The 27,536-nt window shown below is 43.7% G+C and overlaps 2 protein-coding genes across 4 annotated transcripts in view; both read right to left on the bottom strand.

The window, feature by feature from the left end:
- Positions 1-27,536, bottom strand: part of GNB1 (G protein subunit beta 1) — a 96,147-nt gene that overhangs the window by 30,993 nt on the left and 37,618 nt on the right. For 2 of the 3 annotated variants that reach the window (XM_036089665.2, XM_036089662.2), the window contains exons 2-3: positions 20,846-20,894; positions 4,304-4,406 (exon numbers count right to left, since the gene is read on the bottom strand). In XM_036089665.2, the coding sequence (XP_035945558.1) occupies positions 4,304-4,360 (57 nt within the window). In that variant the 5' untranslated portion in view covers positions 4,361-4,406; positions 20,846-20,894. The remainder of the gene's footprint in view (positions 1-4,303; positions 4,407-20,845; positions 20,895-27,536) is intronic. The other variant, XM_036089663.2, reaches the window with a different exon arrangement.
- LOC118534081 (large ribosomal subunit protein eL37-like) lies at positions 11,891-16,497 on the bottom strand. The gene is given in 2 exon segments (XM_078073914.1): positions 11,891-14,674; positions 14,677-16,497. Coding segments are annotated over 2 exon segments (318 nt in total). The 5' UTR covers positions 14,819-16,497; the 3' UTR covers positions 11,891-14,498.

The following is a 27,536-nucleotide window of genomic DNA, read 5'->3' as shown; positions in this document are numbered from 1 at the left end:
TCGAGCCCCGCATCGGGCTCCCTGCTCGGCGGAAAGCCTGCTTCTCCCTCTCCCACTCCCCCTGCTTGTGTTCCCTCTCTCACTATCTCTCTCTCTCTGTCAAATAAATAAATAAAATCCTATAAAAAAAAAAAATTTTTTTATTATGTTATGTTAATCACCATACATTACATCATTAGTTTTTGATGTAGTGTTCCATGATTCATTGTTTGCGTGTAACACCCAGTGCTCCATGCAGAACGTGCCCTCCTTAATACCCAGGCTAACCCATCCCCCCACACCCCTCCCCTCTAGAACCCTCAGTTTGTTTCTCAGAGTCCATAGTCTCTCATGGTTCGTCTAAGACATGCCATTGTTTGATCAGCATCCCTTTGAGAGCCCGTGTTTCCTCACAATCTAAAGTGGGATGGGGCGCCAGGGTGGCTCAGTTGTTAAGCGTCTGCCTTCAGCTCAGGTCATGATCTCAGGGTCCTGGGATCGAGTCCCACATCAGGTTCCCCACTTGGCGGGAAGCCTGCTTCTCCCTCTCCCTCTGCCCCTGCTTGTGTTCCCTCTCTATGTCTCTCTCTGTCAAATAAATAAATAAAATCTTTAAAAAATAAAAAATAAAAAAAATAAAGTGGGATGAGGGCTGCCTGGGTGCCTCAGTCAGTTAAGTGACAGACTCTTGATCTCAGCTCAAGTCTTGATCTCAGGGTTGTGAGTTCAAGCCCTGCACTGGGCTCCAAGCTGGGCGTACGCCTACAGGCATGCATGCATGCATAATGGGATGAGATGGTCCTTGGGGTCTTTCAGCTTGAAAACAAATCTAAGAAAGCAAGGCCTCTTAGAATCACCTACCACTGCTTGTTTGATTCCCTATGTCCTGCATTCTTTAACAAGTATGTATTCCTTGGGTAGTCAGAAAGAAAAGGGTATTTTTTCTTTTTGAAAGAAAGTCTTCCCTTCCTGTTTGGTGTAATGGACTTTGCCATCCGCCCCTGTGCTGTACAAAGAAACCAGCACAGACTTAGCTCTGAGACCAGTGTGGGAGCTTTGAGCACATGAAGCGCAGCCGAGACAAACTGAGACCTGTCATTCAATGTAGGACACACCGAATTCTTGAGACTTAGTATAGAAAAGGAATGTGAAATAATAAAAATACCTATTTTAAAAATTTTTATTTTTAAAAGATTTTATTTTTGGGACATCTAGGTGGCTCAGTCGGTTAAGCGTCTGCCTTTGGCTCAGGTCATGATCTTAGGGTCCTGGGATCAAGTCCCGAGTCAGGCTCCCTGCTCAGTGGGGAGTCTGCTTCTCCCTCTGCCCGTCCCCACTGCTTGTGCGCACGCACGCCTCTCTCTTAAACAAACAAAATCTTAAAAAAAAAATAGGTAAAATAAAAATAATAAAAAAGAAAAGAATTTTTTTTTTAGATTTTTTTTTTTTTTTTAAATGCAAGAGAGAGCACGAGAGAGAGAGAGAGAGAGAGCATGAGAGAGAGCATGGGGGAGGGCGGAGGCAGAGGGAGAGGCAAGAGCAAACTCCCAACTGAGCAGGGAGCCCAACCAATGTGGGGCTTGATCTCAGGACCATGACCTGAGCTGAAGGCAGATGCTTAACCGACTGAGCCACCCAGGCACCCCAAAAGATTTTATTTTTAAGTAATCTCTACACCCAGTGTAGGGCTCGAACTTACAACCCTGAGATCAAGAGTTGCATGCTCTACTGACTGAGCCAGCCAGATGCCCCAAATATCTATTTTTTTAAAGTATCTATTTTTTAAAAAAGATTTTATTTATTTGAGAGAGAGAGCGAGCACAAGAGCTTGAGCAGGGGGAAGGGGCAGAGGGAGAGGGAGAAGCAGACTCCCCGATGAGCAGAGAGCCTGACTCAGGGCTGGATTCCAGGACCCAGAGATCATGACCTGAGCTGAAGGGAGATGCTTAATTGGGCCAGCCAGGCACCCCTAAAAGTATCTATTAATTTTATGTTGAAATGACAATATTTTAGATACAGTGGTTTAGACAAAGTCTGTTAAAAATTGATTTCAGGGGCACTTGGGTGGCTCAGTCGTTAAGCATCTGCCTTCGGCTCAGGTCATGGTCCCAGGGTCCTGGGATCGAGCCCTGCATCGGGCTCCCTGCTCAGCAGGAAGCCTGCTTCTCCCTCTCCCACTCCCCCTGCTTGTGTTCCTGCTCTCGCTGTCTCGCTCTGTCAAATAAATAAATAAAATCTAAAAAAAACAACAGGGTGCCTGGGTGGCTCAGTTGGTTAAGCGACTGCCTTCGGCTCAGGTCATGATCCTGGAGTCCCTGGATCGAGTCCCGCATCGGGCTCCCTGCTCGGCAGGGAGCCTGCTTCTCCCTCTGACCCTCCCCCTTCTCATGTGCTCTCTCTCTCATTCTCTCTGTCTCAAATAAATAAATAAAATCTTTAAAAAAAAAAAAATAAAAAAATAAAAAAAACAACAAAAAACGATTGCACATGTTTCTTTTCACACTTTTATTTTTTAATTTTTTTATTTTTTAAACTGACTGAGCCACCCAGGCGTCCCCATACAGACTTTCTTTATCTGCTATGAACAGATCTGAACTCACTATGAACAACAACTTCTAAACAATAATTTCTAGCTATCAGAAAAACAAAATTTTGAATTCTATATTCTGGAAGGTGGACAGACAATATTAAATAAGTCTGATCAGAGCAAACTATTAAAAGCACCAAGTCCTCCTTATTTTTATTGAGCTATATCTGATCTTTGTTTTGTTAAGATTTTATTTATTCATCTGAGACAGAGAGATAGAGAGAGAGCACAAGCATAAGCATGGGAAGAGGGAGAGGGGAGGGGGAGAAGCAGAAACCCCACTGAGCCGGGAGCCTGACGTGGGGGGCTCGGTCACCGGGAGATCATGACCTGAGCTGAAGGCAGACACTTAATCATCTGAGATACCCAGGCGCCCCATATATCCGATCTTTTAAATGTTAGGATTTGAAATTTGAAAGATACTTTGTTTCCTCTTGGCTGTAGATCTTTAAAAATTCCATTATCTTTTCTTAAGCTTAAGAAAAAAAGTTGGCAGGGCGCCTGGGCGGCTTAGTCCTTAAGCGTCTACCTTCGGCTCAGGTCATGATCCCAGGGTACTTGGATCAAGTCTCACATCGGGCTCCCCGCTCGGCAGGAAGCCTGCTTCTCCCTCTCCCACTCCCTCTGCTTGTGTTCCCTCTCTTGCTGTGTCTCTCTCTGCCAAATAAATAAATAAAAATCTTAAAAAAAAAAAAAGAAAAAAAGTTGGCTACCAGGATGCTGATGCTTCCTTCCCCAATTACCACCAGGCTTTCTGAACACAGAGCTGGTCATCTGAAAGGGATTTGGCTCCATCCTTATAGTAGACTCAGAAAAATAAACTGATGTTTAGACACATATTGAAAAATGATGTTCTGAGGACAGCTGGGCCTTGAGAAGCCCCTTCATCAAGTGGACATGAATCTGCCTCAATGTCCTAAGGATGAGTTTTCCAGGAGTCAAACCCTCCTTGTCACAGTCTTCTAATCAATGGTGTGAGAACAGGAATAAGTGCTTGTATTTAACGTTTCTCTAGAAAATGTTCATTACAAGTACTGTCTCACTAAATGGGAGGAGAGCGGAATTCACGTCTTCAGACCCCTCCCAGTCCCACCTTTTCAGAAGCACGTGGGCTCTGCGGTGGGAGAGGCTGGGATTTAAAGCTGTAGGACTCTGGGGGCTACTCACTGTACAGGGTGGCTGGGTGACACATGGTTGTGTTCATCTCCAGCTACATGTGCCTGCTCTCATTTAACAGCCTATCAAAACTGCAGATGCCAGTATCCATCCCAGAACCCTTCTCTAGGACACCTTGGGCACACCTGAGACACTTTCCACTGTTGTTACTAACTCTTGTTTTACACAAGTTTCCTTGCCCTCAACAGTCACAAGGGAGGGAAGCAGACAGCACACTCTGCACAGCGACCAAGACAATGTCATGAACAGGGCGGGGGGGGGGGGGGATGTCTTGAATGAATTCCCAAGGTTAAGAAAAAATATACAGAGAGACATTTACAAATTCTATGAAAACATTTTTTGTACATTCAAATAATGATATACTGGAAAACAAAACCCTGAAAACCACGTGCTAGGCCAAATACCTGGCTCTAATTAGCATATCTTGTGGCAGCAAAAATTTAGTTTCAATCCAAAACACTGAGTAGTCATTCTGAAACCCACCTTTCCCAAAACAGATAAGATCTTACCTGAAATCCAAATGATTTATAAACTAAACTAAGCACACATGTAGCTACATACCCTAATTTGGTTTTTAAGCTGCTCGGCCTCCTGCCGTAACTGGTCAAGTTCACTCATCTTCGGGTCCTAGTGCTCTTCAATGCTACCTCAAGGAATCTCAGATCTGAAACAAATATAAGCATAAAAAAATTAATAAACAATGGTTGAGTAACTTAATGAAGCAGGTGAGAAAAGGAAATTAGAATTTTGAGAGCTATGATTTTGTTACAGGTCAGAGCACTTTCCTTCAGCATTCACCAAAACTTCTAAAGTGCCTACCAAGGGCTGGATTAATAAAATATAATTACTACTATCCACTAGGTTTTACAATGACACTGTCTAATAGACCACTCAAAAGATGGTGGTGAGTTGAAAAAGGAAAAATCTGTTAAGCAGCATTTTTCATGAAGGATCTGAGTCTCCCTCTAAACCCAAGAACGTAAGACTGACGTTAGAAGAGGTCTCACACAGAAACCGAGGGGGAGTCTGTTCAGGAAAAGAGCAGAGTGGCAACCTGACAACCTAGATCCTCAACACCACATCCACGAACTTGAACCCATGACCGCCCCCCGCCCCCGATGATGTCAGAATGTTTACACAGCAATTCTGAAAGCCCTCAGTGTGGTGTCCAGCAGGCCTCTGGTTCACGGACATCTCACTCTCCCACCAAAATGGGCCCTGGGGCCCCAGTAAACAGAAGCAGTAACTCCACCCTTACAGGCACCTCAGTACAAGCAGCCCTGCCACCCACTCTTAACCGCGCCCTACCCCGGTCTCGTTAGGGACTCCTTACATCAGACTCCAAACAAAATCACCCTGTTATAATAGAGACTTATTTTCCCAAGGGAATGTCGTAATTGGGGTTGCATTTCTGACCAAGAACATGACTGTTTTATCAGTCATAATTATGACCAATGTATCACAAAGCTGAAGACATAATTACCAACATCTCTTAATCGCTTAAGCCTACAGTGAGCTCCCACATGCAAACATGGCTTATCAAAGGGCCTCAACATCCTATGCAAACACACAGTGGAGATTTTATGCAAAAATGACAGTGTTAATATTATATACATCAGATACTTAATTAACAATAGTTATTTTCTTGAGATTGAAACATATCTGGGGGAAATTGGAGGACGCAGGAAGCATATTTGTTAGAGTTCCCAGTCTAGATAAACTTCCCTATTCTGCACAAAAGCATTTAAAATAAATTTACATGGTTTACATTACAGAAACTTGATGTATACTTACTGATGAAAACAAAAATATCTTTCCCAATAAGGAATATCTTTAAAAAGTGTGTGTGAGTTCTTAGTTCTTGCTTTCAGCTGTGCTGTCTATTCACAGCTACAAAAACAGGCCAGGCAGGAGGCAGAGGGATGAAGGGGGTGCATGCTGGACCTCCAGAAAGCAATCTACAGTTGCTAGGACTGACCTTCAATGAAAGTCTGCAGAACCACCAGGAAAGGCCTTACAGGGACGGGACGGGATGTGAAGGCGCCTCTGGGAAGGCGATACACGGTGACACAGTTTCAGAAATATTTCAGACCAAAATAGTTGTTTCTAAAGGCATTACTTTAAGTGGGTGCTGGAAGCATGTAGAAAGCTTCAAAGAATACTTCAAGGCTCCCTGGTCAAAAGGAGCTTGCTGAAGCTCAATGTAGGAGGGGCTACACTTTCAGACACTTTAGCCCTGTGACACCACTGGCTAATGCTCTCTCCAGTCTTCACGTACAAACTCTTCAGAACTGCAATTCATGAATATTAACGTATGCAACAGGAACAGTGCCAAGAGAATATGAGATAATTTTTACAACAGAAAGCTGTGATGATGTGTCCTCCGAGTTTGTGGACTGCTTTGTGTTCTTTCTGCCACCAGGACATCCTACCACCACTCACATGCATTTATATGTGATCATATTACACCTTATACACAATTATGCAGTTAGCGGTAGTCTTATTCCAGCAACACCACCCAACCCCCCATGTTAGAGAATTGTTCTTAGTCTGTAAAGAAGCCATATTATTCAATCCTTCCAAAATCAATGTTGAAGAAAAATAACAGCTAATGGTTATCATCATGGGGTAAACTGAATTGTTAGTTTTATAAATAAATAAAATCTTAAAAAAAAGAAGGGAGGGAGCCTGGGTGGCTCAGTCAGTTAAGCATCCAACTGTTGGTATCAGCTCAGGTCATGATCTTGGGGTCTTGAGATTAAGCCCCATGTTGGGCTCTGTGCTCAGTGGGGAGTCTGAGATTCTCTCTCCCTCTGCTTCTGTCCTGCCCCCCACTCGCATGCATGCTCTCCCTCTCTAAAATAAATCAATAAAATCTTAAATGGTTGGGACGCCTGGGTGGCTCAGTCAGTTAAATGTCTGCCTTTGGCTCGGGTCATGACCCCGGGGTCCTGGGATCAAGTCCCGCAAGTCCCACATCGGGCTCCTTGCTCAGTGGGAGCCTGCTTCTCCCACTGCCTGCAGCTCCCCCTGCTTGTGCTCTCTCTCCCTGACAAACAGAATCTTAAAAAAAAAAAAAAAATCTTAAATTGTTAGTTTTAGTCAACAAACATTAACTTCTGCTTATAATTTTTTTTAAAAAAGATTTTATTTACAGGGTGCCTGGGTGGCTCAGTCGTTAAGCGTCTGCCTTCGGCTCAGGTCAGGATGCTGGGGTCCTGGGATTGAGCCCCACATCGGGCTCCTTGCTCGGCGGGAAGCCTGCTTCTCCCTTTCCCGCTCCCCCTGCTTGTGTTCCCTCTCTCTGTGTCTCTGTCAAATAAATAAAATCTTAAAAAAAAATTTTATTTATTTATTTTGAGAGAGTGAGCGAGCGCACGGGGGAGGAGGAGGGAGGCAGAAGGAGAGGGAGAAGCAGACTTCCAGCTGAGCAGGGAGTCCGATGCGGGGCTCGATCCCAGGACCCTGAGATCATGACCTGAGCTGAAGGCAAACATTTAACTGACTGAGCCACCCAGGTGCCCACCAAAGTGTCTTTAAAATGAGAAGATCCATTTAATTCACTTACCCCACAAAATTTCAAAAGCAATAATATCAATACTTGCTGACTTGAATCTTTAGTCACAAGCAAAGAGAACAAAACCAGATCTATTTCTTTTTCATCAGTAAATAGCATAAATTATTAATGCTGCTTTTATTTTTTCTTAAAGATTTTATTTATTTGACAGAGAGAGCACAAGTAGGCAGAGCGGCAGAGGGAGAGAGAGAAGCAGGTTCCCCGTGGAGCAGGGAGCCCGACGCGGGGCTTCATCCCAGGACCCTGGGATCATGACCTGAGCCGAAGGCAGACGCTTAACTGACTGAGCCACCCAGGCGCCCCAATGCTGCTTTTAATTACAGATCCCTCTATAGTCAGTGTCCGCATCTGAGTCTCAACAGAGAGACTCAAAATCCACATTTGTTCATTTTTAAGAAAAGAGGTATTCCTGTGGCTACTAGCAATAATAATCATGTCCTGTAAGACCTATTTAATTTATATCTATAAAGATAAGTCTATTTAGTCTTTATTTAGCTATAAAGAGTAACCTACGGTTAAGCATTCAAAATTTTTTAAAATTACATTCTCTATTCTCCATGTAAAAGGTGTATTTTCTGAAATCAAATCTGGACAAGAAGCTTTTTTTATAGATGGACAGACTTAATGATGAAGGGGCACTCAGGGTCTCTAGCACACTGGCCTTACTGTCCCTGCGTGGGCGCTGTCCGGGACCACCCTGATGAGATGTGCGTGCACACCCCTTGCTCGAAGCTAATGGACACTGATATGGCGCCACAGCCTGAGCGTGGAGGGGTCGGATAAGACCACCGTCACAGAAAACCAGGTAGTCAACAGTCACCCAAAGAGAAACTGGCAGACCGCAAGGAGCATGCACACTCAAATAGAGTGGAACTAAGAGGAAGCAAAAAACTTTCTAATTCCCATAAATTAAAAGTTCACCCCAAATGCTCTTCTATGAGGATACAGTAAATGAAATAAACAAGGTACAGAATAGTGTATGAACGATGATGTATTTCTCTTTGTGTACATAAAAAGGACAAACATCTATGTTAACATAAGCAATGCTTTTTCTGTGCACGTGAGAAAATGTTAATAGTGGTTGTTTTCAGAGAATGACAGGAATAGTGGGGCAGCTTTTATTTTTCACACTATCTTTTATACATGTACATATTTTTTCTTTTTAAAAAAATATTAACAGGTTATCTGGGCCCTGAAACCAAAGAGCATTCACATTGTTTTGTCCATACTTCTTGGTTTTAAAAACAAAATGTTAACTTTTAACTGGAAGAACTATTACATATCACTAAGAACAATAATGAAGATGGAATAAACACTTGGAAAAATGCCTGATGTATATTAAATCAAAAACAAAGTTGTGTAATAATTTTAGCTATTTTTTAAAAAGATTTTATTTATTTATTAGAGAGAGAGAGAGCACAAGCAGGGGAAGAGGGAGAAGCCAGTTCCCCGTGGAGCAGGGAGCCTGATGCAGGGCTCGATCCCAGGACCCTGGGATCATGACCCGGGCCAAAGGCAGACGCTTAACTGATTGAGCCACCCAGGCGCCCCTAATTTTAGCTATTTTAGAAGATTAAAAAATATATTTTAGTTTAAAAAAGACATTTAAAAAGACTAATAGCATCTTGTTAGAATTTTTGGTCATATTTCCCTCTTCATTTTCCAAACACTGATAATGTAGTTTGTTACTTTGATTTAAAAAAAAATGTACATTTTAAAAGTCTTACTTACATGGAATCACTTTGCTTTTCTCTTCACTATCCTTAGTTCCCCAAAGCCTTCTGAAAACCCCACCATCAGGTTTCCGTGGCCTGGGTTCCTTCTCTTCTCCCGTTGCTAAAGTCAAGGCTAAGCTCTGGCCATGCTGACTCAGTGCATTCACCCATCTAATCCACTAAGACAGGACCTGCTGAGAGCCTCACATCTGTCCTTTATGACCCACATTGCCACTAGCTTTTATTTAGAACTTCTGTTCTAGAAATACTTTTCATAGAAATTTAAATAACTTAAAAGTATATGATCTGCCCTAATTTAGATTATATCCAACATCTTTGTAAGTCAAAGCGTTAACACAAATTTTTTATTCAAATATTTCACATTTGCAATATAACTTGCTTCAGGTGGCCCCCCATCACATCATTTCCCTCTCCTGAAGACCCCAGTAAGGTGTGGGAAGGAACTTCAAGGGTGCCTCCAGCACCCCAATCACTAACAATGACATTCACGCTGCAAGCGTGTTAATGACAACATGGGGTGATTATATAAAAAAATGATTACAAGTTTTGGTTCTGACACATACAAGGAATGTGACATCAAATCACTTTTCAGTCTGATCCATCAGGGAATGGTGTTACCTACATCCCAGGGCTGAAATGAAAATTAAATAAGCAGCGGGAACATGCTCCGTAAGCCTTTGAGCAACTGGACTATGAAGTACACCTTTCAAGAGGGCGGCCACAATGCATACAGTGGTCTCAAGGGCAAAAAGAGGACAGCCCAAGACTTAGCTGCCAGCATACCCCTGGGCCCACGGTGCTACACTGAACTGAACAGCTGCAGCACCTGTTAACCTTTACAATAAAACTGCTAGTTACTTTACCACCAAAAGATGGGTTTATTCGGGAAGAGCAGAGAACTGCAATTCCGGACAAGCAAGCCACAGCAAAACCAGAGACAAGTCCAACAAATAAAGGAAAGGAACAGTATTCTATGGAAGGAGGAAGGAGGAAGGAGGGAGTTGGAAGGGTTGTTTTGAACGAAAGCCCATGGGAGAGAAGCAGGAAGTCAGGATGATGATGGTTTCTCACCCACTGAGTTGCAGGGGCAGTGGATTTTTCTTTTCTTTTTTTAAGTAGGCTCCACACCCAACCCTGAGGTCAAGAGTCATGCACTCCACCAACTGAGCCAGTTGGGCACCCTGAGGCAGTGGACTTCTTGTAGGAGATACAATGTACATCTTTTCCCACTGGGGCCTGTAACTGATGATTCTCCCGCAACTGCCACTGAGTGGTCCCGGCTCCCCCTATCAACCACCCCTTCCAGTATCCCCAGCGCACTTTAGTGAGGTTTCCTGCAATTTTCACACACTCTGGAACTTCATAAATCAAAAGCAGCCCCACTGAGCATCCAGTGTCATCCAGAGGCAGAAGCTGGCTAACTAGTTCAGCCACAAAAGTGCCCCATATCATCTCCAAGTCGAAGAAGCATTTTGAGAGAAAGGGGTTTGCGTGAGGAATTTAAACCAATTTCATCAGTTCTTCTATTTTTCGTCCATTCCCAAATCCAAGTTAATCTCCAAAATTACTACCGTGAAAATCCAAAGGGCAATAGAAAGTACAGAAACCCTCCTTCCGTTACATACGACCCTAACACAACTATGAGCAACACAGGGCAGCAGGACAAGGGTATCACGCTCAGGAACAGGCATTGTGGCTCACGCAGGTACAGGGACGTGCACTGCGGATACGTCTGTCCAGCAGGACTTATCTGCAGCCTCCCGTCACTTAAAGGTATACGCTAACGTATCTAAGAATAGAATGACATGTTTGAGGTTTGCTTTACAACAACGAAAAAGGAGGAAAACAGGCGAAGGCAGATATAAAACAAGACTGGGTGTGAGTTGGTCATTGCTGTAGTTTGATGATGAAGTTCCTGTATTATTAACTTTTGTGTGCATTTCAATTTTCCATTAGAACAGTTTTTTTTTTTAAATGTTAGTAACTTTGGATCTTGATTCAAAATCCAAACATACAGACTTCAGAGAAAATCAGGAAAATCTGAATATGGTCTGGGTGTTTGATGGCATGAGAGTGGAGTTCTTTTGTTTGGTGTCACATGGGAGTAAAGTCCGTAGTGTTAGAAATACTTCTTACTTATGGGTGAAATGATGTGATTTTGGGATTTGCTTTAAAATACTCCAAGATAAAAAGGAAGGAAGGAGGAAGATGATTAAACGAAATTGGCAAAATCCTATAAATGTTGGAGATGCGTGATTACATAATATTTTTATCTACATTTGAACATTCTCATAATAAATTTTTTCAAAGTATTTCTTGGTATTGTCTGACTACCTTATGAACATGTGTTAAATCTGTCATAAACCTCTTGATTTAAAAGTCTGGGAGCACAGGGGCGCCTGGGTGGCTCAGTCCGTTGAGTGTCCAACTCTTGATTTTGGCTCGGAGCCATGATCTCGGGGTCGTGGGATTAAGCCCCGCATTGGGCTCCGTGCTGGGTGCGGGGTCTGCTTGGGATTCTCTCTCTCCCTCTTCTTCTGCCCCTCTCACTCCCTCTGCCCCCACCCCTGCTCTCTCTCTCTCTCTCTCTGATAAATAAAATATTAAATAAAAAGTCTGGGAGCACAGGCATCCCCCAAACAGACCATGTGGTATCCTCACATTTTTTCCTGTAATGACACAGACTGCCTGCCACTTTAGCTGGTTGTGAGAAGGACTCGATTCCAGTAATTCCCAAATTTGTCTGAACAACTGAATGGTCAACCTTGGAGGCTTATATTTCCATGTTTCAAAAGTGATAAAAATTAATATTACATTTTGATGATATATTATTACCAAATCAGCTTCGATGAAGTAGCAGATACCAGAATATTCAATGAAATAAAAAGTAAACCATGACTAGTTTTTATACGGGGAACCAGATGGTAATGAAGATGCAGAAAGGAAATGCAATCACATGTTACACTCTCATTTGGCTCTGGTTTAGCGATCCGGCAAACTTTTACATGTTATTTGAAAATTACTCTATTAGGATGCAGTATATTTAAATAGTTTGCCCTCAACATCTCGGATGTCTCCTCAGATTTCCCTGCTTCTCAATTTTCTGATGCAAATTTTATTTTATTTTATTTTATTTTAAAGATTTTATTTATTTATTTGAGAGAGAGAATGAGATAGAGCATGAGAGGGGGGAGGGTCAGAGGGAGAAGCAGACTCCCTGCCGAGCAGGGAGCCCGATGCGGGACTCTCGATCCAGGGACTCCAGGATCATGACCTGAGCCGAAGGCAGTCGCTTAACCAACTGAGCCACCCAGGCGCCCCTGACGCAAATTTTAAACAGCCCCCTACCTAGTTAAGTGGCTTATTATTAGATAATGCATAACACAAGAGACTTCTACTTTGCACATTTTACATTTATGCACAATGCAGTATAATTTTCTTCTTAACTTACTGTTTAGCCCCATTTAAAGTACATCCCCTAAAGCATTAGGACAACACAAAAAATTTAGTCATCCTCAGTAGAAATAAATTCATACAATCATGTTAGTTCTGTAAACAGAAAAATAAGACACAAGAAACAATCTCTACATACACTGAACATACCTATTAGCTCTACAAACTGTCTGACCACCCCAGGGTCCCCAGCCGACGTTCTAGAAGACAGGAGGAGCTTCACTCCAGTTTACTACCTTTAAAAAATAAAGGTTCTTATACTTTTCAAATGACAACAAAACCTACACAGATAATTCATAAAGTCACTGAGAGCCAAATGCCACTCACACTCACACTGAACTTGTGGGACCCTAACGTGTCCTTCTAGAAGTCCATGCTCAACTCCGACACCAATGCAGTGGAAAAGCCCGCTGCCCTGTGAACAGCTGCAACACCACTCTGAGACTCACGCCCTCGATTTCCCAGCTCTCTGCCAGGGCTCGAGTGAGGAGTCGTAATAGGGTATGTGCACCAAAAAGAACCTACTGTCTGACAAAAACCAACCACGCACCTGGCCAACACCAGGAAAGCAATCCAGCTCCATGGACAGACTGTAGAGAACACAGTTTCTCTTATGGCCAAAAGTAATACAAATCACTTTGGTAAGACGCCCCTACCCCCTCACACACAGAGATGTGCTTGACTGAGAAGACAGCAGTGTTGACAATGAGAAATTCCAAAGTTCCTTTAAACCCATTTCTCAGAAGGCACTATTTTTACCTACACATGCAAGTTATTTACAGGCCGCTATGCAACGCTACATTTAAAATTACTAGAAAGAATTTATACTTCAGAACATACTAAAATTAAATCTAGGGGCGCCTGGGTGGCTCAGTCAGTTAAGTGTCTGCCTTCGGCTCAGGTTGTGATCCCAGGGTCCTGAGATTGAGCCCCGTGTCAGGCTCCGTGCTCAGCAGGGAGTCTGCTTCTCTCCCTATCTCCCTCTGCCCCTCCCCCCACTTGCACATTCTCCCTCTCCAAAATAAACAAATCTGGGGCGCCTGGGTGGCTCAGTCGTTAAGCGTCTGCCTTCGGCTCAGGTCATGATCCCAGGGTCCTGGGATCGAGCCCCGCATCGGGCTCCCTGCTCAGCAGGAAGCCTGCTTCTCCCTCTCCCACTCCCCTTGCTTGTATTCCCTCTCTCGCTGTGTCTCTCTCTGTCAAATAAATAAATAAAATCTTTAAAAAAATAAAATAAACAAATCTTTAAAAAAAAAAACAATGCAGTACTATAAATGTATTTTCACTTCCTTGTGATATTCTTAGTAATGTTTTCTTTTCTCTAGCTTATTTTATTCTTTTTTTTTTTTTTTAAAGATTTTATTTATTTATTTGACAGAGAGATAGAGAGAGAGCACAAGTAGGCAAAGTGGCAGGCAGAGGGAGAGGGAGAAGCAGGCTCTCCGCTGAGCAGGGAGCCGGATGTGGGGCTCGATCCCAGGACCCCAGGATCATGACCTGAGCCGAAGGCAGCCGCTTAACCGACTGAGCCACCCAGGCGCCCCGTCTAGCTTATTTTATTCTAAGAATACAGTACATAACATATTCCTTATCAGTAAGGCTTCCGGGTCAACAGTGGGCTCTTAGTCGTTAAGTGTTTGGGAACTCAAAAGTTATATGCGGATTATCAACTGCATGAAGTGGGGGGCTGGCACCCTTAACTCGTGTCGCTCAAGGGTCAACTTAATCCTGTGATTGTATTAAATTTTTATTTTTTTCAAGATTCTGTTTTTTTTTTTTAAGACTCTATTCATTTATGAGAGAGAGAGAGATGGAACACAAGCAGGTGGAGCAGCAGCGGAAGAGGGAGAAGTGGACTCCCCGCCGAGCAGGGAGCCCGATGCGGGGCTTGATCCCAGGACCCTGAGATCACGACCTGAGCTGAAGGCAGACGCTCAACTGACTGAGCCACCCGGGCGCCCCTAAATAATTTCTTTTTAAAGGAGAACACTTATTGTGCGACTACTTGTTGAAATCCTGAAGAGGAACCGGGTGCTGTGACAGCTGTCTTCTTGGGTTGAGGTGCTGCTCCTTCATGGAATCCAGACCGGCATCTGCGGTGCACAATTTTTAGGTGCCTTGTTTGACTGGTCCTGTAGGAGTTTCATCTTTTAGCCTTGACACTTCAGTGAAAGGTCCCTTCAGCTCGGCAGGGTAGCTGCATTTGCCACAGGTTGACTGCTGAAGGTGGCAGGCCTCAGAACCACAGTGGTGGCACAACGTGTGCATCTTACTGTGACACTTTCCAAATGACAGCATCCCCTTCACCATCTCGCTGCTGCAGCCGAGACCAGAGGCCAGAAGGCACTTCGTTATTCTCTATCTATACTAGATAATTGTAAACTCAGGCTTATTTAAACTCTTGAACTAAACAAGAACTTGAAACTTGGTCCACCTCGTATTTCTAGCTGACAGAACACCAAATGGAACCTGGAGGACCCTCTGGGGACCTCCCAGCACTTGACAGCCCAAGGGAGCTGAGCCCAGACTCTCCTTTGTAGTGCTGCCTCTCAGAGGGGGGCCTCACGGAAGGGAAAGAGACCACCTGTGCCCAGCTCCAGCCTCAGTCTCTTACACAGCACCCGCCCCACGAGTCCCAGGAAGCCAAAGAAAGTATGACATGCTGATGACGGCTTGTCTCTGCCCAGGAGCTTCTAGGGACATTCTTCTCACCTCCTTCCCCTTGACAAATGTCCCTCATCTTCTAGCAGCCCTTCCTCCCCCAATATGCAGCTCACCTTGATGTGCCTCTTCCAGAGCCAGATATATGTATGAGCTCATCCATGGAGACTCTCTCCACCTGTGCCCAGGCTGACCTTATGCTGCTCCCCGCTAAGGCCAACTGATTCTTCCTTCCCACCTGAAGGCAATGGCCAAGGTTTGTCCACGGTTTGAAAAGCAAGCCGTGAGAGCAGAAACACGTATGTACATGTTGTATAAATGCACTCCTCTTGACAGTGGTGGAAGATGGTCTAACTGGTACCCCAGGGAGCCAAAGTCTTGGTGAGCAGAGCCATCCTAAGCTACTCCCTCAAAACTTACTGTAAATTCAGACAGCCTGCAGCTTGCATCTCCCCCTAAAATTACAGAAACCAAAAGCATGACTCATACTTATCAATATATATTAATTTCTTCTGAATATATCTTGATTTTCACCAAACAGCTCTGTGATTCTTCACCATCAGATCATTTCTGTTGCAATGGGAACAGGTGCAGCCTGCTTGCTTTCTGATTAGGCGTCATGTCCAGTTTGAGTCCAAAGAAGTAGAATTCTTCTCTTCTCAGCAGCACTCTTGGCCTTGCTCTACAAACACCTTACTCACTCACATCTGTGTATTAAGCACCTGCCATGACAGATGACACTGTGGTGAAAAACACAAACTCCCTGTCCTCAGGCACTAGCGTCTAAAGAGTGACAGTCAAATGTCCTTTTAAGGATCTGACTCAGAAAATCTTGATGATTTCACCACTTGGATACCTAACCACTTCAGAAGTAAAAGGGGGGGGCTGCCATCATGAACGACACAATAACTATCCAGACCAGGAACTTCATGACCAACCAACTACACTTCAGCGGAAACAGATGGTCATTGATGTCCTTCACCCCGGAAAGGCAACAGTACCTAAGACAGAAATTCAGGAAAAACTAGCCAAAATGTATAAGACCACACCAGATGTCATATTTGTATTTGGATTCAGAACCCAGTTTGGTGGTGGCAAGACAACTGGCTTTGGCATGATTTATGATTCCTTGGATTATGCAAAGAAAAATGAACCCAAACACAGACTAGCAAGACATGACCTGTATGAGAAGAAAAAACATCAAGAAAACAGCGAAAGGACCACAAGAACAGAATGAAGAAAGTCAGGGGCACTGCAAAAGCCAATGTTGGTGCTGGCAAAAAGTGAGCTGGAGGGGCGCGCCTGGGTGGCTGAGTCGTTAAGCGTCTGCCTTCAGCTCAGGTCATGATCCCAGGGTCCTGGGATCGAGCCCCACATCAGGCTCCCTGCTCTGCGGGAAGCCTGCTTCTCCCTCTCCCACTCCCCCTGCTTGTGTTCCCTCTCTCGCTCTCTGTCAAATAAATAAACAAAATCTTTTTTTTTTTTTTTAAAGATTTTGTTTATTTATTTGAGAGAGAGAGAATGAGAGAGAGCACATGAGAGGGGGGAGGGTCAGAGGGAGAAGCAGACTCCCTGCAGAGCAGGGAGCCTGATGCGGGACTCGATCCAGGGACTCCAGGATCATGACCTGAGCCAAAGGCAGTCGCTTAACCAACTGAGCCACCCAGGCGCCCCTAAACAAAATCTTTAAAAAAAAAAAAAAGTGACCTGGAGATTGGACAACTGAAGGAGTAAAGATGCTGCAGTGGTTTTATCTGTGGTGATTGTGCAGGTTTTTCACGAGAGGATTAATAAACTAAGAACGTTAATGTGTAAAAAAAAAAAAGTAAAAGGGGATTTACAATCCACTCCCAGGTCACAGCTGTGATTTAGGAGCACATACTGTGTCCTCACATGCGTCCTCACCATCTCAGGAAGAGGTCCTACCAATTGTCCACGTGGTAAACAAGAGATATGGATGGAGTCACAAATGGCAAGGCCCCCATTCTGACGCGGGTTACCTCCGGAGTTACCCATGCCAGGTGCCGAAGCAGTCTAACTGGCTTGCAATGTTCACAGGACCATAAAAAAATGTTTCACTTCCTTGTCACCTGTACCCACATATCACCCCACCAAGGCAAGCTCTTGGGACACTGATGCAACAGAAGTTAGCATCTCAAGACAGCCTTCTGACCTGGATAGTGTGAAGGCCTTTTTTCTTCCTTTGCAGATGCTCCACCAGGGGCAACGGATCTTAGTTTCTCCACTTCTAGGGGAAGCATCTTAAAATTGCTTTCCAGCTAAATACCATCAGTTCAGGAGAACCCATTCATCAGGGATAAGAGTTTCTGGATATCCCCTCCAGCCCCCACGCTCACAGGCTCCTACATCTTGTCCAATCAGCTCGCCGGTGCTGTCCAATAGAAACACAATGTGAACCACATATGGAGGTTTTCATTTTCCAGTGCCCATATTAAAAAAGTAAAAAAAAAAAAATAAGTTAACAGTAATTTTAATAATATATTTATTTAATCCAATATATCAAAAATGTTATTTCAACATGTAAACAATATAAGACAATTATAAATGGGTATTTCACGTCCATGTGTCGTACTAGGTTTTCGAAATCCAGTGTATATTTTACATTTTGATTTGGACCAGCCTCACTCCAAGTGCTCCTCAGTCACACGTGGCCAGGGGCCACCAACAACCACAGTGGCCAGCATAGCACTGAACCCTTCCTCCCCTCTTCATTCCTGTAGGAGATCCTCAACTGGGGATGGATTCATTTCAGCATCTTTCTCTCTCACTAAGCTCTCACTAAATAGGACTTGTAAAAGTAGCAGCAAGATTTTTTAGCCAGAAATGATTTAAAAAAATTGGCGCCTGGGTGGCTCAGTTGGTTAAGCGACTGCCTTCGGCTCAGGTCATGATCCTGGAGTCCCTGGATCGAGTCCCGCATCGGGCTCCCTGCTCGGCAGGGAGCCTGCTTCTCCCTCTGACCCTCCCCCATCTCATGTGCTCTCTCTCTCTCATTCTCTCTCTCTCTCTCTCTCTCTCTCTCTCTGTCTCAAATAAATAAATAAAATCTTTAAAAAAAAAAAAAAAAAAAAAAAATTACCTCCTCCTTCACCTGCCAGGCCTCCTGCCCAGAGTCAGTGGAGTAGGCAAAAATCAAGAACACAATTAACAGTGGCAGCCAGCGAAATACAGGGGGTTCACCAGGTAGAGATGAGACCTGCTCACATCACTTTCTAATTGTTCATTTCATTTTTAAAACATAAAATATCTATTGAAATGCAAGTCAAACAATAAATATGAACAACTTAATACCTAACACATGTACACATCTCTGAAACCAGCGATACAATTCAGGTAATGAACGTGTCCATCATCCTCAGAAGTCTCCTTGTGCCCCTCGGAAATCCCACCCCTCCCCCAGGTGCCATTCATCTGCTTTTTGTCACTACACACCAGTGCGCACTTCCCAAGTTTTATGCACACGGAGTCGTACAGCATGTACTTTCTTACGATCTGGCTCTGCTCACTCAGCATTATTGACACTCATCCATGTTGCTGCGTTTACAAGTCTTTATACGAACATCTCCTTTTGTTTCTCTTGGGGACACACTGAGGAGGGAACATATATGGTAGGCATATGCTTAACATTTTAAGAAACTGCCAAACTGTTTTCAAAGTAGCTGCACCATTTTCCCTCCCCACCAGCAGTGGCTGAGAGCCTGGCTCCTGCACGTCTTGTCAGCGCTTGACGTGAGCAGCTGTTGACCCGCCTGGGAGCTGGACAATGGTGTCTCCTTATGGATTTAATTTCCATCTCCCAAGAGCTAAGGATTTTGGCCATCTTTTCTTTCTTTTTTTTTTAAGATTTTATTTTGCAAGAGAGAAAAGAGAAAGAGAGCAAGAGAAAGAGAGAGATGAGCACAAACAGGGAGGAGGGGCAGAGGGAGAGGGAGAAGCAGACTCTCTGCTGAGTAGGGAGACCGACATGGGACTCGATCCCAGCACCCGGGATCATGACCTGAGCTGAAGGCAGATGCTTAACCGACTGAGCACCCAGGCGCCCTGGGCATCTTTTCAAACACGCTTACCTGCTATCTCTCTCTATACTTTCTGGTGAAGTGTCTGTTCATATCACTTGCTTCCTTCACATTGAATTTTAAGAGTTGTTTACTTACTCTGTATACAAGTCATCTAAGATGTGTCACATGTTAGCACTTTCTGCCAGCCTGAGGCTTGTCTTTTCATTTTCTTAACAGTGTCTTTGAAGGAGCAGAGGCTTTTAATCTTGACAAAGTCTAATTTATAAATGTTCTCTTTTATGGATTCTATCTTTGATGTCATAATTAAGAAATCTTGGCCAAACCCAAAGTCTTAACAATCTCCAATGTCTTCTATTTAGGGTGAATATTTAAGGTCTATGATTCACTTTGAGTTAAATTTTGTCTATGGTACCAAGTTCACCTTCTGCATACGGACAACGAATTGTTCAAGCAATGAAGTCATTTAATTTAGTTTTGCTTTTTTTGGTTGTTGTTTTTAAAGATTTTATTTTTTTATTTGAGAGAGAGAGAGAGAGAGAGAGCACGTGCGTGCACAGGCAAGAGCGTGAGCACAGAGGGAGAAGAAGCAGACTCTCTGCTGAACAGAGAGCCCGATGCGGGGCTCCATCCCAGGACCCTGAGATCACGACCTGAGCCAAAGGCAGACAGACGCTTCACTAACTGAGCCACCCAGGCGCCCCTAATTTAGTTTTGCTTTTTAAAGTTCTTTCAACTTGGGCTGTGTGGGTGGTTCAGCCTGTTAAGCGTCTGACTCTTGGTTTCAGCTCAGGTTGTGATCTCAGGGTTGTGGGATGAAGCCCCGAGTCGGGCTCTGTGCCTCCGCGAAGAGTCTGCCTGGGATCCTCCCCACCCCACCCCGCTCTTCTCTCCCTGTGCACATGCACTCACGCGCTCTCCCTTCTCTCAAATAAATAACAGCTTTACAAAAAAATTCTTTCAACTTACAGAGTTGTAACAATTACACAAAGAACTGTACCCTCAACCAGATTCACTGACCCCTGGCTCTGTGATACATTTGCTTTATCACTCCCACTTCACACAAATTTGTGGGGATTTTCTTTTCTTTTCTTTTTCTTTTTTTTAAGATTTTATTTATTTGACAGAGAGAGACACAGCGAGAGAGGGAACACAAGCAGGGGGAGTGGGAGAGGGAGAAGCAGGCTTCCCACCGAGCAGGGAGCCCGATGTGGGGCTCGATCCCAGGACCCCGGGATCATGACCCGAGCCGAAGGCAGATGCTTAATGACTGAGCCACCCAGGAGCCCCTGTAGGGATTTTCTTATGAATGATGTGGCTTCACCTTTATCTGCACGATCTACTGGTATTCTAACTAAGATCTGATTTATAAAAGGGCTCTCCTGCTTTCTAATGAAAAAAGTTGGAGAAATTCTGCTCTTGTCCAGAATGTGAACCATAATCTCTTCCTTCTGAACACTAGACAGAGCCTTTCAAAAAAACATGCTTCTCAGAAACAATCTGTTCTGAAAACCAACTATGGGCTTAAAAAAGAAATGGGCAAAACTGTACAAAGACCAGGTTATTAAAATAAGAAACCCTGAAGAAATGTAAACATTGTGCTTTAAAAATTGACAAGGATCAATTACATCAACATTACCTTAATTCAGAAGTGCTTCTGGTCTGGTCTCCAATGCATGAAAAGTTGTCTGCAACAGACAGAGAAAAAGCTATATATGCATTGCATTCGGGCTGTGACCAATAACATTCCATACATTTGAAGGAGCATATAAATCCATCCCTTCCCTGTCACCATTTCTTGCCCCAGTCATTTCACTTACTATTTGGCTTTTCAGGGTGGAAAAGAACTCTGATCTCAATTTCTTTTTAAAAAATCCTTAGCAATGCCTCATGGAAAATACCTTGAATCCAAATGAACAGTACCGTGGGGAAGGCATACTTAGAATCCTCTTACTAGAAAAATTACAGTACAGTAAAAACAATCACTGCAATTCAAGAAGCTTCTGAAGTACTCTTACCCAGACTCTGCCATTAGACATGTAAAGGAATGCATCTGAACCTCAAAAGAAGGCCTGGCACTTTCCAAGTGTGGCTGGTCTATAGGGGCACACGTGCAACCCACCCCTGGGCCACTCCCACCACCAGCCCTAGCCCTGGTGGCCAGGAGGCCCCCGGAAGAGCCCCCAACTCTCCTCTCTCAGTACTGCAGCCAGAACCAAAGTACACTTAATTCTAGATTTTTTCTGGAATATCTGCTTGTTCTTTCTCATAAACTAAGTTTCAAAACACTTAAATAGGCTTTTGTGATCTCTCCAAATTAAACTGTGTGTGAAAAGTCCCATTCTGGATGTTTCACAGATTACCACCTGCCTGTTGATGGATTCATTATCTCGTGCGTCTAAAACTCCCAGGCACACATCTAGTCTGGAGGTCAGGAGAGGTATTAAGCTGAAATGTCCCCCAGTTGAACTGTAAACTCTAAGGCATTTATTTAACAAAACAGTTTTATTTTGGAATTATGTTGCAAATGTTATTAGCAAGCACAAGCTTTTTGTCAATAAAAGTAAGTGTGGAAAGAAAACAGTATGGAGGTTCTTCAAAAAGTTAAACACAGATTTGCCACATGATCCAGCAAGCCCACTCCCAGGCATATACCCCCAGAACTGAAGAGCGGTACTCACACCTCACCACAATGGCCAAGAGGTGGCAAGAGCTCAGTGTCCACCAGTAAATAAACAGATAAACAAAGGGTGGCACAGCCACACCATGGAATATTACTCAGTCATGAAAAGGAGTGAAACACCGGCACATACTACAGTGTGGATGGTCCCTGAAAACATTAGGCTACCTGAAGAAGCCAGACACAAAAGATAACAAAGGGTATGATTCCATGTGCATGAAATATCCATTTAAATGGGGTATTTTTATGAAATATTCTATTTATATGAAAGAGGCAAACCCACAGAGACAGAATGCGGTGGTTGCTAGGGGCCCTGTGTGCATGTCTGTGGGATGAATACTGCTCAACAGGTACAAGGCTCCCTTTGGGAAGACGGAAACCTCCTGTAACTAGATAGAGGTGATGGTTATACAACACAGTGAACGTGCTAAATGCCACTACATTGTTCACATTAAACTGGTTCCTTTAATAAAATATGCCATGAAAGGTACTTAAAAGAACACCCATATCAGTGGGTATGGAAGAGGAAGCTGGAGATTAATCAGCAAATGGTGGCCAACTAGTGGCTTTCACAAACCCTCAGAGGGGAGCTCTTAGGAGTGCACACCCATGTTGTCACTGAATTACTAAGCAGGTAATCTTAACTTCGGCATGACTGTGGAGTTTTAGGGTGGATCATTCTCTGTGGTGGGGGCTGTCTTGTCCACTGTGGGATATTCAGCAGCACCCCCTTCCCCAGTGTGACAACCAAAACTGTCTCCAGACACCGCCAGATGTTGCTGAAGAGAATATGAGCCCAGGTAAGAGCTTCTTCTTCAAATTGGTTGTCACAATTATCCCAATCTCCAAATACAAATTCTTTCAGGTACTTGCCACATCAAGAGAGGAGGGAAAAAATTAAAATGGAAAAATGTATCATAGTTTGCTCTAATTCAAATACCTAAACTGTCTATGGCTTAAGGCATGAAACAAAGTTAAAGTTCCCTATTCTTTTTCTTTGGAAGAAGAAAATGGGGAGCCAACCCCCCATGAGCATTTGTCTCCCATGCAGCTCCTATGGGCATGGTCACAGTGGGAGAAAGGGTGTGGAGACCACTGTCAAACCGCCTCAGCCTGGATTCACATGTACAGCTGTCTGGACTCTTTTCTGGTTAAAAATCAGACCCAAGTGGGGCTCTTTTTCTGACTACCCAGCCCAGAGGACAAGACCACTGTCCCACAGAGCAGCACACATTCATGTGATCCAAAACCAGAAGCACGGATCACCCTTGTAGAAAATGAGGAAACTGGGGATTTAACAAAACCAAAGCTTAAGTTTCACAATGCTACTCTGCCTCCTGGAGGCAAAAGTAAGTGGAGAGGCAAGGTGCATCTTCAGACTGAAGACAGACTGCAGAGGCTGGCTGACGGGTGTCTAGGGTCCACAAGGGGGGAGCGGGGCAGAGCCTGGCCAGACGTGAGAAAAGATGGTTCTCAGGGCAGGCAGCAAAGAACCCTCCCTGGTTACTCTGAAGCCTGGCTACAAGGGAGGGGTGTTGTTGTAGAAGTGGAAATAAGGGGGGGGGGGGGACATATGTACATGCTGTATTTTTCTCTCATCTTTTTAGAAAGCAATCCATATGGGAAGCTGGGGGAAGATGAGGGAAGATACAGACATAAAACTCAAGAAAAAGGTTAACAGTTTACACAGCCAATTCTAGTATAAATTTAAAATATGTAAAATTCAGGGGCGCCTGGGTGGCTCAGTCGTTAAGCTTCTGCCTTTGGCTCAGGTCACGATCCCAGGGTCCTGGGATCAAGCCCCTCATCGGGCTCCCTGCTCATCAGGAAGCTTTCTCCCTCTCCCACTCCCCCCTGCTTGTGTTCCTGCTCTCACTATCTCTCTCTGTCAAATAAATAAAATCTTAAAAAAATATATGTAAAATTCAAATCACAGAGTAAATACAAATGTCTCATCGATTTTATGAGCAAACCAAACATTTTTAATAATCCAAATGAACTACTCCTCACCCACCCTGATGCTGCTGCTTTGAAACCCTCTTCCTCTTCGCTAGAAGGCAGGAGCCCTGCGGTGCCGCCCTCCTGTCTCCTGCAGTCAAGTCTACCTGTGTAAGCTGACACGGTGCAAAGCTTCCAGATCATTCCCTCACAAAAGGACCAGACTGCTGCACACTACACCCCTTCCTTCCCAGCACTGTCTCAGGCTGCCTCTGGCTACACCTCAAACACTAGTCTTTGAAGATACGTGGGCTTTATTTAAGTGATCTATGGATCAAATCCCCTGAACATCCATCTACTCACTCAAATACATTTTAATGCCTAGGAAGTAAGACAGTGTGCTGGATACTGAGAACACAAGCCAAATCAGGCATGCTCAGTCTAGCTGCCCCCATGGGTCTTACAGGCAAGGGGGGAGAGCATGGGACATTGTCCTATGATGCACACAGGGGGAAAAAAGAGAGAGGGGCTCTACCCACACACGCTGAACTAATAAAAATCAAAAGGGCTAGTTTCACTCAAGCCTCTGTGATCCACACAAAGTCCTGGAAACATGCACAGGACAACCTGCACCACAGGTGAACGGCCAGGACAGGACTCCAAGGCTCAGGGAGGAAAGAGCTGAGGCAGAGCATGCAGCTGACCACTGCTCTAGGGGTCAGAGGGAAAGACATGTGCCAGTGTGGGAAAGGCCACTTGAAAAGAAAATGAGGGAGGTGTGGTGGACTCAGTGACTGTGGGCATCATGGCTCACTCAGCTGAGATGCCCAAAAGCAAAGGTGACTATAAGTTAAAATTCTCAGAGCAGATTTCCAAAAATGGAATTATTACGTCAAAGATAACGTACCTTTTGAAGGCTCTTGAAAAAATCAGCTGAGGGGCTCCTGGGTGCCTCAGTCAGTTAAGTGTCCGACTCTTGATTTCAGCTCAGGTCATGATGTCAGGGTCATGCTCATCAGGCTCCGCGCTCAGCACGGAGTCTGCTTGAGATTCTCTCTCCCTCTGCCCCTCCCCCCACGAGTGTGTGAACGCACTCTTTTTCTCTCTCAAATAAATATTTTTTTTTTTTTTTAAGATTTTATTTATTTGCGAGAGAGAGAATGAGAGACAGAGAGCATGAGAGGGAGGATGGTCAGAGGGAGAAGCAGACTCCCTGCCGAGCAGGGAGCCTGATGCGGGACTCGATCCCGGGACTCCAGGATCATGACCTGAGCCAAAGGCAGTCGCTTAACCAACTGAGCCACCCAGGCGCCCCTCAAATAAATAAATCTTTAAAAAATCAGCTGAGCCTATGTTTGACTCTACAGCGTTGTTAATTTAGCAATATTAAATATTACTGCGATGAACTTCTTTATACATATTCTACTACATCATGAGGTTTTAAGTATCAAATACTAGTATTCATATAAGTATTATTACTCACTATTTTTTAAAATCTAAAAACTGAATCCTCTTGAGATATATCTAAAGAATTCCTTTACAGGTTGCGTTAAAATTTCGAATCAAGCAAAGGTACCCTTGCTGGGCATGATTTCTTCTGTATCAACATAACCCTAAGACAAAGAACATTACTTCCCTGCAATTCTGAGATCCCAAAACCAGAGCAGAACAGACATAAGGGCATTCATTAGTCCTCATCCCATTCAGTGTGGGCAGTCTGTTTTATCAGAGGCTTTAAGGTGTCTGATTATAAACCCCGCTGAAGGCAGTGTGCATCATAAATACACCACTTTATCTTTTTTTTTTTTTTTTTTTTTTAAAGATTTTATTTATTTATTTGAGAGAGAGAGAACACATGAGAGGGGTTAGGGTCAGAGGACGAAGCAGACTCCCTGCCGAGCAGGGAGCCCGATGCGGGACTCGATCCCGGGACTCCAGGATCATGACCTGAGCCGAAGGCAGTCGCTTAACCAACTGAGCCACCCAGGCGCCCAACACCACTTTATCTTTCTAAACCCTCAAAAAGGCAGAGCTCCAGAACATATCCAGCCTTCAGAGTTCTGCATGAGGGACTGGGCGGATTATAAGAAACAAAATAAACTTCTCACTTCTGAATAATTCTGTATTATTACAAAGATGTTCTGAACAAGAAGGTGAAATGATAATGTGAAAGAGTCCCCTATCCAAATTTAGGAAAATCTGAGGGTGAAATGGAATATATCTTATTGAAAACACACACATACAATAACACTCAAATAAAAAATACAGAAACAAGAGGAAAGGTAAAGCTTTTCTTTGCAAAGGAACACAAATTGATGTATAAGGAATGACAGACCTAAAAAACTATTTGGGGGCCTCTAGAGTAGAAACACACGCAGGCAAAGATCACCAACGGATACTAAAGTATGTTAAGTTATAAGATATTCACAAGGAGGCAAAGATCACCAACGGATGCTAAAGTATGTTAAGTTATAAGATATTCACAAGGTCTAAAAGTGTCACTCATGGATCATTTCCTAATTATAAAAACGAAAAGTTATTATCTGACAGACACCACCATCAAATGATTATACCTAGTACTACCAAGAATGGAACAAATCAACATTAGGTATCTTATGATAAAATGGGAATAATTGGTCACCTATGGAGCATTTTTGCCAAAAATGTTGTGTCTGAATCCAATCATGAGGAAACATTTATAAAAATTCAGAATGTGAGACATTACAAGAAATTGGCCTGAACTCTTAAAAAACGTCAATGTCGTGACAGGCACAAAAGGTGGGAGGACGACTCAAGATATGGTGAGCCTGAGCAGCCATGATAACCGAACACGCAACACATGAATTTGATTAAATCCTGAATGTGAAAAAGAATATGAAGACATTTGGGGGAACACTGAAGAAACTTAAATGTAGACTGGATCAGGCATTACTGAACCCATGTTCAAGTCTGGGATATAATGATACTATTGTGGAAACATAAAAGAATATCCTTGTTCTTGGGACATTAGGCTGGAGTTGTAAGGAATAAAATTATCATGACATCTGCAACAATCTAATGGTTCACCAAAAGCACTGAGAGAGACAGAGAAAATGTGGACCCCCCAAAAGTTACAAACTACTTGGTAAAAGGTACAGAGTGTTCACTGACCTATTTTCTCGACTTTCTGTAGCTTCAAAATTAAAACTATTCAAAATTAAAAGTTAAGGTAAGACTATTAAGGTCAATGAAAAGTAAATATAAGGGCACCTGCGTGGTTCAGTCATTTGGGCATCTGCCTTTGGCTCAGGTCATGGTCCTAGGGTCCTGGGATCGAGCCCCACACTGGGCTCCCTGCTCTGCGGGAAGTCTGCTTCTCCCTCTGCCCCTCCCCTGCTCGTGCTCCCTCTCCCTCTCTCTCAAATAAATAAAATCTTTTAAAAAATTTTTCTTTTAAAATGCCCTTGACCTTATCTAACAAAAGATGAGATTACCTACAGATCAATCGGAGGAAATTACTGTTTTGGGAACTCTCAACTCCGCCCCCAGCCAGGAAACTGGGCACAGCATGGGCTGGTGACTTAGTGACACCATCAGTGACTGCACTGTTTCTAAGGCCACTGTGGAAACCAGATGAATCAATATTTCATGTTTAATTTTCGTATTTAATTTTTTCCTCCTTTTGACAGTGTTTCAGTGTTCTTTTTCTCAGGCTGGCTAGAGATTTATCCAT

The sequence above is a fragment of the Halichoerus grypus genome, chromosome 5 (genome assembly GCF_964656455.1).
Source record: "Halichoerus grypus chromosome 5, mHalGry1.hap1.1, whole genome shotgun sequence".
Lineage (NCBI taxonomy): Eukaryota > Metazoa > Chordata > Mammalia > Carnivora > Phocidae > Halichoerus > Halichoerus grypus.
The sequence above is the reverse complement of the archived record's forward strand: the minus strand, read 5'-3'. Positions and strand labels throughout refer to the sequence as shown.